Genomic DNA, 17,018 nt, shown 5'->3' on the forward strand with positions numbered 1-17,018 from the left:
ACCTGAAGGGACAAATGTCCTCTCCCACAGCAGCAGCTGCTGCTTCTTTTTATTTGCCTTCCTAACTTTCTCCCCCATTTTTGTACTTGTAATAGTTATGCAATTACATTTCCACAATTTAACATTGCTTTTTCAAAGAATAGCCCACCTGGAGAATATGGTACCACTGGAATACACCCACCTGGAAAGAGGCAATCTCAGCTGAGTGTAAAGGCTGCTAATTGCCACCTCAGATATGTGGTGGCTCCTTTGATTTCCTGAAGGGTCATTTGGCTGCCCATTTGTCATGTCTAAGGAGCTTTGTGCCATTCTGGTTTTAAGAGATCAGGTAAACTGAGGCAGTGCCCCTGTCCCTCAAGTACCATAACAACCTTTAGAGGATAAGTGGCTTTTCTGGACAAATCTCACCTAAAAAAGTCCTGTGCTGAGTGAGCCTTAAGCATTGAACTCTTTATCCATGATAATAGACCTATCAAAATTCCTAGATGAAGCAGTGTGGATGACAGTTTTCCCCTACTGCTGCCTATGTGTTCTTCTCTTTAAAGAACTTCATGCATATAACGTGTGTGCATGTGTGCGTGCAGCTAGGAGCAGCTTAAACAGTTATTCAGAAGCCTCACAGTATTCAGCATTTGTATCAGGAGCCAAAAAAATCTGCATTTGCTGCTATTTTCAAAATCTACTCTGAGAAGAACACACATTTCTAACTTTGTTCCCCTTTTCCTTGGGAGCAGAGCAATGCTTTAGGAGAATTCCTGAGGCTTCAGGGTTTAAAATACTCATCAGCCTCTGGTCACTTGGGAACTATGTTAAGTATTCTTGTTACTATAAGTATTTGGGGTTGGTTGTTGGTTTGTTGGTTTTTTTTTTTTTTTCCACTCAACAGTATATATTATCACAATATTTTTAGTATTATATGGGCATTAAAAAAAAAAATTAAGCTCTGACAGAAAATACAGAACTTCATACCTTAGCATGTCTTCTTTTTGACCTTCAGACAGATTTCTCACATTTTGCACACATTTGCCCACTTTCTGACTTCTCTTGCAGCATTGAAAATAGACAAGGAAGAATTAGTTATTCAGCACTACCCTATGCCATTAGGGAGCACAGTTTGTAGTCTGCTCCATGCTTTGGGTGCTATTGTAAGAGGCACTAGGATAGAGGCTTGAAATTAGAAATAATTCCCACAGGTCAACAGAAATACTTAAATATTTGGGGGAGGGGGGGATCAATTTTATTGCTATTGATAAGCAACAGAGAGATCTCTGTGAGCAATACTCAGCATACTAGCTCTTCCTTGAAACAAAGAAATATTCATGCCACACAGCATGCAATGAGCAGAGAGATGCACGCTTTCAAGTCTCTCTAGTGTATCTTTGAAGAGAGGTCAGGGGGTTTTAATGTAAGAACCATGGGGTTTACACTTATATTTCTGCCTTTCTCTATTTTTTTATGTCATTATGGACATGCTTTGAGACTGGTTGAGAATTTCCATATGAAACTGCTTGCCCTTAGAAGCAGAAAAGCTGACAGATGCCTTGGTCAGGGCACAGGGTGGCCTGGAAAGTGAAGCAGTCTGGCAAGGGTGATGCCTGCAGAGCTCCAGGGTCTTCTGCTGCACTCAGATGCCTGGTGAAGAAAGGAGGGAATAGTGGGATGGGAGAAAACTGTCTCCAGTTTGTAATCAGATAAAGCTATCCAAGAGGACTGGGGTTAATTCTTGCTTCTTAGTCCAATTTCCTCTGTCATGATGAGGCAAATCACTTAAGCCACATTTACCCACAAATGCCCATTTCTTGTCTTTTGGGTATCTGACTTCTACATGTGGTGCAACTGGTGGAAGTGATAAACTCTCCCACTCCAGCACAAACCAGACAGAGCTCTGCTTTGAATGCACATTATACACTGCTAAGTACACTGGGAAAAAAAGCACCAACAGATTAGCCACATTACCAAAGAGCTTCCAAAATTAATGAACAGTTTTTATCTTGATCTCTCACTGCCTTAGTCCCTCAGCTGCACAGCTGATCTAATACCATCTCCTCACCTCTGGGTGGTAATGAAAATAAGTAGATTTATAATTGTGAAGTGATCAGATACTGTTGTGATGAAAGCCATAGGAAAACCCATGAGGAAACTAATAATTCTGTCTTTAGAGCTGGACTTGAATAATGTACAGTAAATGAGGCACAGGCCACCCACTGAACAATGAGGAGAAAATAAAACATTGAATAGCTGCTGTTCAAGAAAGCCCCCGCCAGGCTGGCACAGAACAAGGCAGGCATCCTGTGCAAAGAATGAGGTGACAATGTGAGGATGTGGTTAAGGACTCTAAGAGGCACAGGCACAAAGAGATTGAATTAAGATTACTGAGAACACTAACCCCGGTATTTCCTAACTCCCTACTGCTGGGCTTTGCCAATGTAGTATTAGCTGGTTTCAAAGGGGGTTGTATTTTTGTGCATATGGTGCATACACTACAAAAAATAATCTTTTCACATAGCCAGACTGAGGCAAGGATACAGCAATGAGGCTGGAGTGTGAAAAGAATCCTACAGATTTTTGGAAAGAAAGAAGAAATGAGATTTGATAAGGTAGTAATAAGTGAGAAATAGATAGTGGCTGAAAATTTCTCCTTTCTAAGGCTGAAAGAATTAGCAATTTGGGTGCTGTGTAGAGTTAGCTGGTCAAAACTGCCAAAAAACTCAAGCAATACTCTGGGGTGAGCTTGAGTAGGGAAACCACAGGGAACTGATAGGCAGGGAGATGCTGGGGTACTGGGGTGAGAGGAAGGAAGAAAGGACAGGAAAAGTCTGAATGAGAGCTCTCTCCTTCTCCCATTACCTCTCCAGTCTGTTTCATTTCAGCACTATAACGAGTTGCATCTCATGCAGTCTGTGAACCTAAAATCACATGGGCAGGTTTAATTGCTTCTATACTGTGCCCAGTGTGAGCCTGCCATCCCTGAACATCTCCTTACACCAGCCTTCCCCACGGACTGAGCAGTGCTTGGGATCAGCATCTCTCAGCAGAACTCAGGGACAGCTTTTACTACAGCAGCCCCCAAATTTCTCAGCTTGGTTTTGTTTTCCAGAGCTCCCTATGCCCTCTTTGGCTATCTCCTCACTTCTGCTTTGCCCAATTTAGTCTCATCTGCAATTTCATACAGGTCAGCTTCTCTCTGCAAAGAGAAATACTGGAAAGAGCATCAAGTTTCCAGCATTTACATTAGAGAGAGGATTTATGGTTCTTTTTTTTTTTCCTAGAAAAAACACAGTGACTCTTCATTTAGTTTATCCCAAGTTTATCCCACATCTGTTGTTGTCTCTAAGGACCCACATTTCTCTAAGACCAAGAGAGAATCCCAAGAGAATTAGAAGATGCTCCCTGCATTTTAAATGTAAGCCTGGATACCACTATCATGTAACAATTTGATGCCAGCTTTTCAAATATAGTGGGATAAATTCATCCCTCAGCTTGACTCATCTGAGTTCAAGGTCTCTTCTGTTCTTGGTCTCCTGAGACTACATCAGGCAGAGCTTGGCCTTAATATTTGGATATATGAAAGTACAGGGGGAGGAATAGCATTAGATGTTCTGGACAGAAAACCAATAAAAATTCAACTGACTGGGAGTCTGCACCTTCCACTATCACTTCAGATGAAAATATTCTACATATTATTATCATCATCTGTGTGTGTAACACATCCCTGATGTACACACTTGAAGGTGTTGAGTGATTCCCCCCTGTCTGTGTCCCTCTGTGCATCAGGGTTGTGTGCCTGTGTGTGCAGGAGGTGACGGGTCATTCAACTCCCTTATCTTCTCACCCACTCTCATTTTGTGAACTCTGAGATTTTCCACATTTGGAGAGGAGGGGAAAGCACACCTCGTCAAGAATAACAAGCTGTCTGCAGCTACAAGTAGGGCCAGTGGTCTGGATACCAGTATGACCCTTCCAGAAATTACAGTGAACTTGGGAGGAGCAGAAAAATAAGAAACATTGGATGTCTGTCTTCTAGGACAAGAGCTGTTAACACAGAGCTGCTCTTCTCCCATGAGATTTCAGCTCTAGAGTCAAAGTCACTCTGATACTGGCTCAACACAGGATTTTGAACCCAAGGAAACAGAATGGAACCTATGCAAACATGTCAATTATTTTTCTTTAAAAGCATAAGTACAAGGCTATTTATTCCAGGTTCATGTGCAGATCAGAGTTACAAATTTGGCTCAAGAACTGGCCTGGTTCAGGCAGAAACTTATCATAAGCATATGCATGCACATATGAAGCCAGAGAGATGGTGTTTGGACAAAAATGCCTAATAGGTTGTTGCTCATCTATTGTATATCCATAGGAAGGAGCCAGTGCCAGTAAACTCTGGACAAAAAGATATCTGTTGAGGTGGTCTTTAACACCACAAATCCTCTGTAATCCAAAGCACCACACCCACTCTGTACAGTGCATTTCTAACTCTATTCATCATTTAACGTTGTAAGGCACATGTCACCACAATGCAAAACAAAACCAAACAAAACAGAACACCTCTGGTACTGCCAGGTGTACCCTCTATAGGGCAGCAGGACAGGGTTTTCTTTCAGGTAGCCAAGTCAGTGTTGTTCGAGGGCACAGGAGAGAAGGGCTGTGGGCTGTAGAAGCAGATATGCAGTAGAAGCAGTGTTGTATTGCTGTCATGAGGTTTAAGAGGCAGTGCTGCATAGGAAAAAGGACACAGTCTCACAAGTCACAACCTCTGAGCTCTGTCCCCAAACTGTCTCTAACACAGTGACCTCAAACAAGCAGTTTGTCCCTTCTGTATCCCAGTGACCACCATCTGCAAGCAGAGGTGACATCTGCACTGCATGGGATGTTGATGCTACTAACAAGGAGCTGGAGATCCTAAAGTAAAGCAGCATTAACCAACCTCCAGTGCAGAGCTGGAAATGTCCTTCCCAAGTGCCTACAGCTGTGTGTGCACAGTTTAGCAGTGCGGGCCCCACTCCTGTCTGGGCTCAGCCTAACAAGTGTCAGCACAGGGCAAAGATCTCTGCCCACACACCCACCATGATCTGTTGTGCCACGTGTGGCCTGGACCTGGATGAGATAACACAAATGGAGGGAGAAAAGCCATGAGCAAATCTTAGGCACTGACCATGCCCCAGCCAGCCTGGATGCCCCACTGCAATGTCACTGCTCACATGTCCAGTATCCAGAGGGGACAGCTGCCTCCTCACTCAGTAGCTTGGAGGGGATGCACTTCTTGCATGGCATCCACACACAGCCACATGTCTGGAATGTGAGCTTCTTAAAACATCCTGGGCCCTCCACTTCGTTGTGAAATCTCATTAATTCCCAGAGACACACATTTGTACCTGATCGAGCAAACCACAGAGACTGGCAAAAATGCAATGGCTTTGAATCCAAAACTTTCCCCCTCCCTGGGAACTGTGCTTGCCTCACACAAAGGAGACCTCCTCAGAGAGCCTCTCCACCTGCCCCTGGGATTTGCCACAGGGAAGAGGTGAGCCCAGCAAGGGAGAGCAGAAACAGTGTTATAATCAGACTCTCCACTTTATTTTAGAAACATCCCGCAGAGATGGCGACCTCCTGTCACCTTCCTTGTGGGAAAAACTAGCTTGAAGTGTTGAGCTCAGCTATTTATATCACTGCTGATAGTCTCAAAGAGGGAAAAACTTTCTTCCTAGCGACCCCCAGGGAAATAAACTCATATAAAGTTGATTGCACAGGAACAGCCCTCCTGGCTCTCTGGTGTGGATTTGTTAGCTGTTCATCAGAGCCCTGGCTAGCTCCAACCAGAATGAGCGTGCTGGCTGGAGCAAGCAGCAGTGATGTGAAATGCTCCCCTGTCCTTCAGAGCACGTGGCATCACCAAGAGGATGGGAAAAACTGCTCAGAGGGCAACAGACACTTCCCCTCCCGCAGATAAAGGTAGTGCTAAAAAGGAATGGCAGAGAGCAGCCCATGGCTGGCGAGCCAGCCTGGCGTACTAGCAGGTGCCCTCCCCGCTGGGGTATTTTTATCATGGAATTTGGCAGTCACAAGGCAGCCCAGAGCTGAGCAGATTCCATGCTTGGCCTGTGGGGTGATGCTCAGTTTTCCTCAGCTTCAGTGGCGTTCCAGGTGATGACAGAGGCAGGCTGGCCACGCCGCTGGGTCTGTGCCAAGCTGTACTGCTCTGTGTCACACACGCTTCTCCCGGTGCCAGGGTCCCGTGATGGCGCCCAGCTCCCGTGTGGATCCAGGAGAAAGCATGGAAGGGCAGTGGCACAGACCACGGCTGCTCATGAATATGCATGACCCTGCTGCCAAGACTGTCTTCTACTAGGTGCTGAGAGTCCACAAAAATACCCAGAGGTGCTTATTGCCCAGTCACACCAGAGTGAGACGAGATTTGTCCAACTGAGACCAAAGTAGGAATATAAAAGGCCGCAAATGCTCAGTCACTGAGAGGTCAAAGCATGTGAGGGCAACAGTAGTCTGGGACTGAGGAAAAGGAACTATATGGAAAATTCCCAAGAATAGTAAAGCTATGAGGAGAAAGGCTAGGTCAGGGGCAGCTCTGCATAGCCAGGAAAAGCTGTCAGGAGGTGACAATCTTTCTTTTCTTGCTGGCAGCAAAGAACTAGATGCTCTCAAAGACCCTTGGTCTGGTGCTGCAAAAATAGCTCGCTAATAAGTATCAAATGTCTAAGCAAAAAATGGTGCTCTAGGAGGGAAACTCCTTCTCTTGCCAAAATCTGTTCCCCTGTGGCCACCCACGCCCTTACAGCAGCCACCTCAGCTCTCTATGGGGCTGTAGCAGGATGATCAGGAGGCACCTCCAGGCCGTCCCTTCTTTGAGACGGTCTATGCAGGGGAGGGCAGAGGAAATGTCCCTGCTATCTAGCCTAAGCCTCATGACTACCAGTCTCAGATCCTTCTGATTTACAACCTCTTGAAATATTCTGTGCATGTGTGAGACAGGTAAATGGCTGTTCTTCTTGCATCCATTAACATTTTTTATTTCTGGATTCCTCTTGTGCTGATGTTTGCTTTACTTTGTGTCCTCCACATCCTGATTTTTACAATTCGCAAGTGTCTAGGCTTAGTAGCCATCCCTGGGGAAAGCAAGCTGTTATAAAACCCCAAACAACCTGCACATAGTAGAATGGATGGGAAGAGGGGCTCAGTTTGTGATTGTACTTCCCTGTGGCAGTAAGTAAAAACAGCCTGTGCACAGCCAGGAAGAACTGTGTTCATATTTACACCACCAAGGAAGGTGAAACAAGAAAAGGCATGTGTAAACAACATAAACTCACCTGAAAAAGTGCTGCCTTGTAAGGAATATTCCACACATGCAGCTGTGCTACAGCACAGTGATGTTGGACACCTAACACTGAGCTGTAGGTAGCTGGTTGCCTTCTCTGCACTCTGGGGGAAAAAAAGCAAACACACTGATCTCAGTGCCACACTCTGTAAATATTTCCCATCACTGATTTATCTGCCTGTATTTAATCCCCTGGTGCTCCTGGAATGAAGCCATATGCAAATTTTTCCAGAATGCAGTAACTGCACCAAAGCCATTTCAGAAGGTAAGGCAAACCCACACATTCACCAGTTTCCACCAGTGCAGACAAGAAGAGTCAGAAAGACCAGATGATTTTCTGTGTTACTGCTCCTCCAGCTCTGGGCTGGCAGCAGACCAAAGCTTCTGCATATGCCAAGCAGCCACCAGGATCTCCATCAGCATGTTTGCAGCATGTCTGCCAGGGCAGGAAAGCACCAAACCCCATCCTTTGCTTCCTGTATGTCCCTTCTCCCTGCTCACATGGCTTCTGACAGGTGGTGGGGTAGCAAGTGGCCACTGCCCTGTCTCCTTTCCTGGCCAATCCTCACCTTCCCCAGGGCAGCCCTCAGCAGCACCAGGAATTTGAAAATTCAACTTTTGATCTTTGTCCCATCCATCCTTGTAGCTGGACACAGCTGCACAGGAACAAACGATGGGATGAATTATGGTGTGTGCTGCTACATTAAATTACATCACTCACATAACTAGAGGAGGGGATATTTTTCCCTCAACAAGTGTATCTGTTCTCCAGCTTTTGCTCACAGGAAATCTACACAATATTGCTACAGTAAATTTTCAGCTTTTAACAGTGTCTGCTCTCCACAAATGTTCTTTGCACTATAAAAATAATTGGCTCCTAAAGACAGGACAAGGAACAATAAAGGAGAGTTAACAATTTGGTCCCTGTGGCTTTGGGATTTACCTTGACTAGTGCTTTTAATATTCCATTATGATGATTATTTTTACACTTACTTATTAAAACGCTATTTTCCAAAAGAATGACTGTGGGAGGACATTAGCTCCAAGGTAATAGTGCACACTTTATAGCACCCAGCCCTTAACTCTCACCAGGGAAAGCTTTGCAATGCCCTGGGAAGGTAAGTATGGTGAGCATAACTGGATTAAATGATTGCCCCACAACAAATGGACTAAACCCAGGCTCTCTTTTTATCCATCAGGTTAAGTGACTTGGCCAGAAACAGTCAGAAACAAATGTGAAGCAGGCTCTCCTTCATTTTCACTTTTCAATCTTTCTTCCAGTCTAGCAAACCTTTCCTGTCATGAGACCACCTACCAACAGCACTTCCCAGGAGTTGCTGGTCCTTGGGAGGCACTTCAAAGGAGGCTTTTTTCTTTGTCTGTTTCATTTGAACTGTGAATTTTCCTCATAATTTAAGAAAAGCAGAAGGAGCAAGACCCACCATATAGATTTTGCAGCAGTTCCCTCTCAGAGAGGTATGGCAGGGTGGCAGCAGATTAGGTTTCCAGAACTGGCACAGCCCACCAGAGTCTTTACACTCCCCTAAACATTTGCAGTGTGTAAATGAAACACTTGCAGCTGAAAGCACTGCAAAACCAAAGCAAAACCTACAGACGGCGAGCAGGTGGACAACAGAAAGGTTTTCACTGCACTTCAGTGGTGGCACTGAGCTCATAAAGGAAACCCAGAGCTGCACACACTTCACATTCCAGGTGTTGGTGCAGGTATTACACAAAGTGCCACTGCTCAGGCCAGGCTGTAGATTCCACTCTTATCTCCCAGGGGATCAGCCCACTAAGGATTTCCCAGAGTGCAGTCTACAGACAGATGAATGCTGCTTTAACTATCCAGTCCACAGAGGATGCAATATGCAGACAACAGTGAAAGGATTTTCTGAACCAAAAATAAATCTGGCTCACCCTCAAGGTTTTGGGGACTCATTTAACACGCTGTAGATGAGTTATGTAAAAAAAAAGATCACTTTTTGTTTCAGTAGCTGAATTTAAAAAGAAAAAGAAATCCCAAACAAAACACAAGGTTTCCAGCAGATGTGAAACAAAGTTTTCAGCAAACCAGACATCATTCATTTCAGGTCAAATGAAAACATTTCCTCTGACACAAAACAAAAAAATCTATTTCACTCCATCCATTACCAGCTGGGAATTTCCTAACCCTCCTTAGGACCACTCTCTGTTTTCTCCCAACAGAGGCTTGCTCAGTTCTCAAGAATTCTCACCCCTCCTGTTGAGCAGAAATGGGGGAGTGGAGTTTCCTGGGAGACTTCCTCGAGAAGGTCCACAAACATTCCACAGTGGTGGGGAAAGTCTGGCTGACTGTGCTCTTCATCTTCCGGATGCTGGTGCTGGGAACAGCGGCGGAGTCCTCCTGGGGGGACGAGCAGTCTGACTTCATGTGTGACACCCAGCAGCCCGGCTGCGAGAACGTCTGCTACGACAAGGCCTTCCCCATCTCCCACGTCCGCTTTTGGGTCCTCCAGATCATCTTTGTGTCCACCCCGTCCCTGGTGTACATGGGCCATGCCATGCACACGGTGCGCATGGAGGAGAAGAGGAAGATGAAGGAGGCAGAAATAGAGGCCCGAGAGAACAAAAATGGTGGTGACACATACTATCAGCAGAAGTGCTCCGTGGCAGAGAAGGAGACCAAGCTGTCTGGCTGGGATGAAGCAGGAGGCCAAATCATACTCAGGGGCAGCCTGCTGAACACCTACGTCTACAGCATTTTGATTCGAACTGCCATGGAAGTGGCCTTCATTGTGGGGCAGTACATCCTGTACGGGATTTTCCTGGAGACCCTGTACATCTGCCAGCGGGCACCGTGCCCCCACCCTGTCAACTGCTACGTGTCCCGCCCCACGGAGAAGAACGTGTTCATCGTCTTCATGCTGGCTGTGGCAGTGCTCTCCCTCTTCCTCAGCCTGGCCGAGCTGTACCACTTGGGCTGGAAGAAAGCCAAGGAGAGGTGCTCCAGGTCTTACAAATCCAGCCCCAGCACAGCCCCCGGCAGGCTAGAGTCTGCCCCGCAGGCAGACAGGCCACAGATGTACACCCCGCCGCCGGATTTTAACCAGTGCTTGTCAAGTCCCAACGGGAAGTTCATCAGCCCCTTCAGCAACAAGATGGCCTCCCAGCAGAACACCGCCAACTTTGCCACTGAGAGGGTCCACAGCCAGGAGGATGCTGCTGGGGAAGGGCCCTTCATTAAGTCCAGCTATGTGGAGAGTCCAGAGGTGGCCAGTGAATGTGCGGCACCTGCCTTCCCTGAGAACTACTTCAACGAGAAACGCCGGCTCAGCAAGGCCAGCCGTGCCAGCAGCAAGGCAAGGTCGGATGATTTGTCTGTGTGACCCGTCTCCAGCAGGGATGAGGAGAAGGAGCTGTCCCAGCGCTCAGTAAAACTTCTGCAAAGTGGACTCCAAACTCTCACCCCTAACCTCCCTGTTTTAATATCCTCTCTCTATCCTGTCCAGACAGCACACCTCACAGCTCAAGGCAAGGGCAGCCACAGCACTGAAGAGAGACACCAATCTCGGAATATGAAGCCCTCAGCTGTATTTTCACCATGGGACCCACAGGGATTAGAGACTCCCCACCCTTAGCCTGGTAGAGCAAGGGCCAGCAGACTCCTGCCCAGTGAGTATCCACTGCGATACTGTATTCACAGACTGACTGGATCTCTGCATCTTCTGTGGTCTCTGTTTGCAACATCACCTTGGCAGTTATACTGAGCTGAAGCTTCTCTCACCTGCAGGGAGCAGAAACACACCAGTCGGCTTTCTGAAAGAGAGATTTTTCTCATCTGCTTCATTTTGGCTCTTTCTAACCCTCCGTTTCTCTACCTGAGTCCAGATATTTTATACCAGTTTACCTAGATAACAAATCCTACTTGAATTTTTGACACTGTGTATATAACAACTCCTCCCCATAAATAAGGACATCTGTGGTCTCCAGTGCACAGCTGCCTCATGTCTAACATTGGAATCCCTTCCTCATTCCTAAGTCAGCACAGCAGACTGGCCCCAGGGAAATCACTTAGATGATCAGTTGATGAAGACTGGGGAATTTTCCCAAGATACATATGTCATCAATCCTAAGCAAGACATCCATTAACAGAAATAGAGACTCTGTGAGAACAGATATCTCACAAGTATCATGTAGAAACAAAGTGGTTTTCCCCTTTTTGAAACTCATCTTTCAAGCAACCTGAATTCTGCTGAAAGGGTGCTGCCAGCTGCCCACTTGAGAGAAAAGCATCCTCTGTTTATCTGCAGAAGAGGTACGGCCTGTGTCTTCTCACCAACCTACCAAAACACTTTAGGATCCTCTGCAAGCAGCAAGAGTCCTGCTCAGGTCCTGCACATCATTCTAATCTTGGTGGCTCTCTCAAGTTTGCCAGCCAGTACAGGTCAAGTTTTTTGTCCCCACGGCAAGTCTCTGCTCTGCCACCAGGCTATCCTCTCCACTCATCCTTAGCACACACAGTGCTAGAAATCAGCCATGGGACAGGGTCTTTCCACTGCTGCAGCTTCTCAGAGCAGCCCCTGGGGCCTGAGGCTGCACTGTGAGTCTGGTGGGTGAGGTCTGCAGGCAGCTCCCACTCCACATACATCTCCTCAGTGCAGAGCTGACATCCCTCTGTTAAAGATCTGCTAAACAGAGCCAAGCTGCTCCCTGTTGTTTACCCTGCACTGCCCTTTCAGACACAGGCCACAGCTTCCCAACACCAGACTGCACAAGCAAATGGCCTGGGACCAGCTGATGAGGGGACTGAGCCATTCCCTCTCTTAGGGCCACTGAAAGTGAATCCCTGCTCCTGATACACAGCTTTGGTACAGCTCCCTGTACATTTAAATACACATTCACACTCAGATGGGGGAAACCATGTTTTTGTTTGTAAGTTTTTATATATTTGTATTTTTTAATCCTGAAAAGACCTGTGTGTTTTCCTTAGCATGAGATTTTAGTCAGTCGTGTCTAGGTTTCTCCTAATAAAGTTCTAACTCCATCTCTCGTTGTGGATGTTTCTTCTCTCACATGGCTGAGAATGAGCTGCTAGTGGGGATCAGGCTGCCCGCCAGCCTCTGCTGCACAGAGATCACGAAAATTCCCATTGCCCAGAGTGGCAGGAATGAGAGAAGGGCTTGCCAGGGGGATAAATAATAAACATCAGGAAATGATTGATTGACTGGCTAACAGGAACCCCCCCAGCTCCCCTGCCTGCCTCTGCATTACCAAGGAAGGAGGAGCTGGGCAGGGGGCAGAGCTTCCATCCTCTTGTAAACACTTGCTCCCTGCCTCTCCTTGCATATCCCAGCACGCCTCTGTACTTAGAGAGGATACCTGTGATGTGAAGCCAACTCAGCAGGAAGAGGGAAGCAAAACCTGTCCCCCATGCATCCGATTGCTTGTCCAGGCAGTAACTGAGCCCTGAAGTCTTTTTAAGAGACAAGGCTTTGAGAGAATCCATTGCTAACCATCCCCGCAGCGATCCTTTGGGTACCCAAATCTCTCAAGATGTATTTGCCCAGCCCAAAGAAATTCCTTTTCTTCCCTCAGTTATGTCCTTCCTCTGAAATTTATCCTTTGCTTTCCCACTTTCCAACTTTTACAAGTTCCCTCCTTCTGGCCTTGGATCCCCCTGTCCACCCAAAGGAAGTGCCCTGCTTCACTTTCTCCACACATCTCCCATCCCGTGGGACTCTGCAGGCTGGGAAGCTGGATACCAATAAAGTACTTGGTCCCAGCAAGGAGCCTGAGAGGGGACATATAGAATGAATCCAGAATTCAATGAGGACACTGGGACAAGGACCTTTAACTGTGTTAGAAATGACAGGGACCCTTCAAGATTAAGGAGCTGCAGTTTGGGGCTTTTCAGCTCAGGGGTGAGGATGCCACCTGAGCAGCCACAGCCCCACAGTGCAGCAAGAAGGCAGGATTGGTCCTGCAGAGCCTGGGTTTTTAACTGGCATGTGTACAGCCCTGAGCATGCCTGTCCCTTAGAGTGCCACCTTGCTGCGAGAGACAGGCAACGGGGAAGTCAGGAGCACTCCCCGGGGAACACTTGGCTACAGAGTGACATTAATGTTTAGTAAAGCCACTCAAGCATGAACATAGACCTTATTTAATAAAGTGTTTGTGGTTTAAAACAAGCAATAGCCCAATCTTTAAAAACTCTGAGCTACAGTCTCTGCTGGAGGGCAAGGTAGAGCTGAAAAGAAGAGGACAAGGATCTCCTCCGTGCTGTCTCAGACCTCTGTAATCCAGCCATGTTCACAGGTGGGGTTTTGGTGATCTTTGAGACCAGAGGAGTACAACCATCCCAGCTCTCTCTCATCCTAGAGAGTGAATGTATCAATGCAGATAATTTCACCTGCCACCCATTTCTTAATGCCTCCAGGCTTCTGTCTTCTTGGTATAACAAGTGGGGGATATTTGATGGATAGATGTTTGCACTAGCTGACAGATCATAAACTTGTGATTCTTGGAACCTGCTGTCAAGGCTGGCCAGGCTGTCACACCATGATAGGAGCACATTTACTACAGGCTGACCTGTCCTTTCAGACAGATTTAGTATATATTGCTTTGTACTAGATGGATGGGTAGACAATCTTATAGTAACAACTTGAATCAGCATTACATATTAAATTCAGCCCTTGGATAGGTACTCAATCTTTAAATGGCAGCATTACAAAGACAATGCTCTGAGAGGGAGAAAAGAGGAAACGAGAGTTTTTAATTCTGTTCTTGCCCCTCTTTTATCCAATTCTACCTGCCGGGACTCCTCAGACTCTCAGAACTGTGAATTCTCCAGCAACATCTGGAACCAAAATTTGACAGAAATGCCAACCCCAGTTATTTCCTTGGTCAACACACCTCAAACCATTTCCTCCTCTAGCTGATGTCTGAAGGAGCCAGAAGTCAGTTCTGATCTACAGTCTTGTGCTGATCAGCTGCTGAGCCTAAGATAGGAAGACAGAGAAACGTGTTTCAACAAGCCTTTAAAGCAGAAATACTTAATCCTATAAAAGGAAAACCTATATTTAAAAATACATAGAATGCCAAAACTAATAAAGTATTGAACTGAGACAAGGTCATGCCTCTGAGTTCTTCTCCATGAACAGCACAGTGGAACAGCTGAGCAGACTAAGAGAAATTTGAGGGAGAAATTGAGGTAGAGGTTTAAAAGTAATGGCTGATCTAGAGGACGTGGATCAAGCAAGTTGTTTCCTCTTTCAGAATGTGTGAGCAAGACAATACTCAAAGCAAATTCAATGCTAATAAAGTTTCAGACTGTTAGAAGAGAATTGGTAAGAAGATGACAGACTGCACAATTCCCCTTCAAACACTTTTCCATGAGACATCACTGAGACCAAGGAATTAGGAAGACCCAAACTCCAAAGAAGAAAAGTACTGTGTGTACACAGGAATGAGACCATGCTTGACTGGACTGCAAATGGCCAAAGTACAAAGAAGGCAGAAATTCAGAAGTCAAAAAGCCAGTGTAGCATAGCAGAGAACCTGACACACAGCAATGGCAGGTACTCCAGAGCAGCTTCCCTGCTGGCATTGCTGCCTCCTGGGAAGCCTGGGACTAACACAGGCCAAGGGGAACTGCTGTTCCCAGGGGAGCTCCCTTGGGAGGCTCACAGCAACCACGCAGCATGGCCAGAAGGCTCTAAGCACCCCTGAGGGAATCCAGCACCTCCTCCGAGCAGGGGTGACAGGAGGGGATCCTGTACAGGGCTGCTGGCAGGTTCTGCACACAATTGTGAATAAAGAACATTTCAGTGATTCGGGTTATTGGGGCACTAGCGGTATGGATAGACTAAAAATGAGGATGGAGAGTGGCAGCTCTATAAGACACACTTTGTAGGGGGAAAAAACTGTGACTTTGAAGTGCAAAATTAATAGCTTTGCTTTTGCCTGAAGTGTTCATTGCTTATATGGTCTAGATGATTAAAGATCTTTCTGGGGAGCTTGGGAATTGCAATACCATACATATATAACTTTGTCATGAAAATCTGATGACAGAAAAAGAAGGAGGATCAAATGAGCTTGTAAGACTCACTGTAGCCAAATAATGCAGAAGTGCTTCATTTTTCCTCCAGTGAACATTGGTTCACATTTTTAAAAATGAATTTGCTGAGGCCACATTCACATACCACCACTGGTTTCCCACAGACCTTTGAGCAATTGAGTTTGACGGGCAACAGAATTCTCAGAAAGTAAATGTCAGTCAAGGAAACCAAATTTTAAATTCATATGGGCCAATATCCACCCCAGAGGCAGCTCTGTGCTCCTCCAGCCCTCGGGAAGCAAAAACAATATTGTGTAACCAATCCAGTGCTGTGTAGCCAATCACAAACCAAACACACCTCCACTGGAGACTTTATGCAATAAATACTTACCAAAAGACATTTTAAGGACATTTAAATGCATTTAGATTAGTAATAGCAAACACCTAAGAGAACCGTGATGTACTGCCTGGTGGAAATAGTGGTTACAACACCAAGCCAAGAGTTCAAGAAGTGTTTGGACAATTATGTGATTCTTGGGGTGTCCTGTGCAGGGCCAGGAGTTAGATTTGAAGAGCCTGATGGGTCCCTTCCACCCCCACATATTCTATAATTCTGTGGTTCTATGATTCTATGAACACAGTGCAGCACCAGCATAAAACCCACTCCCCTGTCCTCTAACATGCCAGGCTTCATAGCCAACCCCTTAACACAAACCCACTGGTGTCTGGGGGAATAAAAGCAATCATTCCACGTACATTGGAAGAAAGTATTCCCCCAGAGCAAGTCAGAAAGCAAAATGCAGAAAAGCTGCAATATTTACATATTCCTTTAAAATTATTCCCTGACTGAGGCCTGTAGGACTGCTACATTAAGTCACTCTCCTCCCTCGGGGTAGCTACATTTTATTAGAAGATTAGGCAGTTTTTTCTCTTTTCATTTCTGTATTACAAACTCTGTCTGGCTGCCACAAGACAGGCAAGAAAAACAACCCCTCTGCAGCATTTGTAGGAGCAAGACCAAATCTGCTGCAGACCCCTGCTATCTTTTGAGAGGACATCTCCACCTCTCCGGGCTGGATCACAGCGGGGAGCTGCTCAGGTATTATCAGATTCAGGGTTTGTGACTCACTATTCATATGCAAGGGCTCCTCTTTACTATAAAGTTGTTTTAGACAGGAAGGGGTAAAGCAGATGGGGCCAAGCTAGGGGTCAAAATGAACTGGTAGGGACCAAAAGAGAGTTAAATTTCATGCTCTTATTGGACATGAACATAATCTTAGGAAGGCATGTCAGTGATGGTCAGCCATATGACAATATAAAGAATGCAAAAGACACATTTGGAAGATTTTCCTAGAAACTGGATATGGGTGTGTGGCTATGACATTTTTATCAACAGCCCCAGCAAAACCCAACACTCTCATATTCAGCTGCAAGCAGGGTTTCACCAGAAATCATGTTAACCACCCGCTTCTACCCTTAAAAGGAATCAGATTAGCAGCAAGAGGCAAGCCTGAGGTCAGAAACTTGCTGCTATTTGTTTGGGTTTTGGAGTAAATGTCGTGCCAGCTCTTCGGCCTGGGAACAAAGTTTGAGGTTGAAAAGTGCTTCTGACAGAACCAGTTTGATGTGTGCCAGGCTACAGGCAAGACTTTT

General features: G+C 46.0%; 1 protein-coding gene and 1 long non-coding RNA gene across 2 annotated transcripts in view; one reads left to right on the forward strand and one right to left on the reverse strand.

The window, feature by feature from the left end:
- Positions 1–1,607: 1,607 nt before the first annotated feature.
- The window catches only part of LOC110476452 (uncharacterized), a 35,436-nt gene continuing 20,025 nt past the window's right edge, over positions 1,608–17,018 (reverse strand). The window contains exons 2-3 of the long non-coding RNA XR_002466414.3: positions 7,320–7,431; positions 1,608–1,632 (exon numbers count right to left, since the gene is read on the reverse strand). This is a non-coding gene — a long non-coding RNA (uncharacterized LOC110476452). The remainder of the gene's footprint in view (positions 1,633–7,319; positions 7,432–17,018) is intronic.
- GJA5 (gap junction protein alpha 5) lies at positions 9,583–12,353 on the forward strand. The gene has a single exon (XM_021541407.1). It carries the CDS (start codon positions 9,583–9,585, stop codon positions 10,693–10,695), a length of 1,113 nt encoding a protein of 370 aa, XP_021397082.1. The 3' UTR covers positions 10,696–12,353.

The sequence above is a fragment of the Lonchura striata genome, chromosome 2 (genome assembly GCF_046129695.1).
Source record: "Lonchura striata isolate bLonStr1 chromosome 2, bLonStr1.mat, whole genome shotgun sequence".
Lineage (NCBI taxonomy): Eukaryota > Metazoa > Chordata > Aves > Passeriformes > Estrildidae > Lonchura > Lonchura striata.

Bases quoted from the DNA above. Each gene is read 5' to 3' on its own strand.
- GJA5 (XM_021541407.1), top strand. From the start codon at position 9,583: ATGGGGGAGTGGAGTTTCCTGGGAGACTTCCTCGAGAAGGTCCACAAA.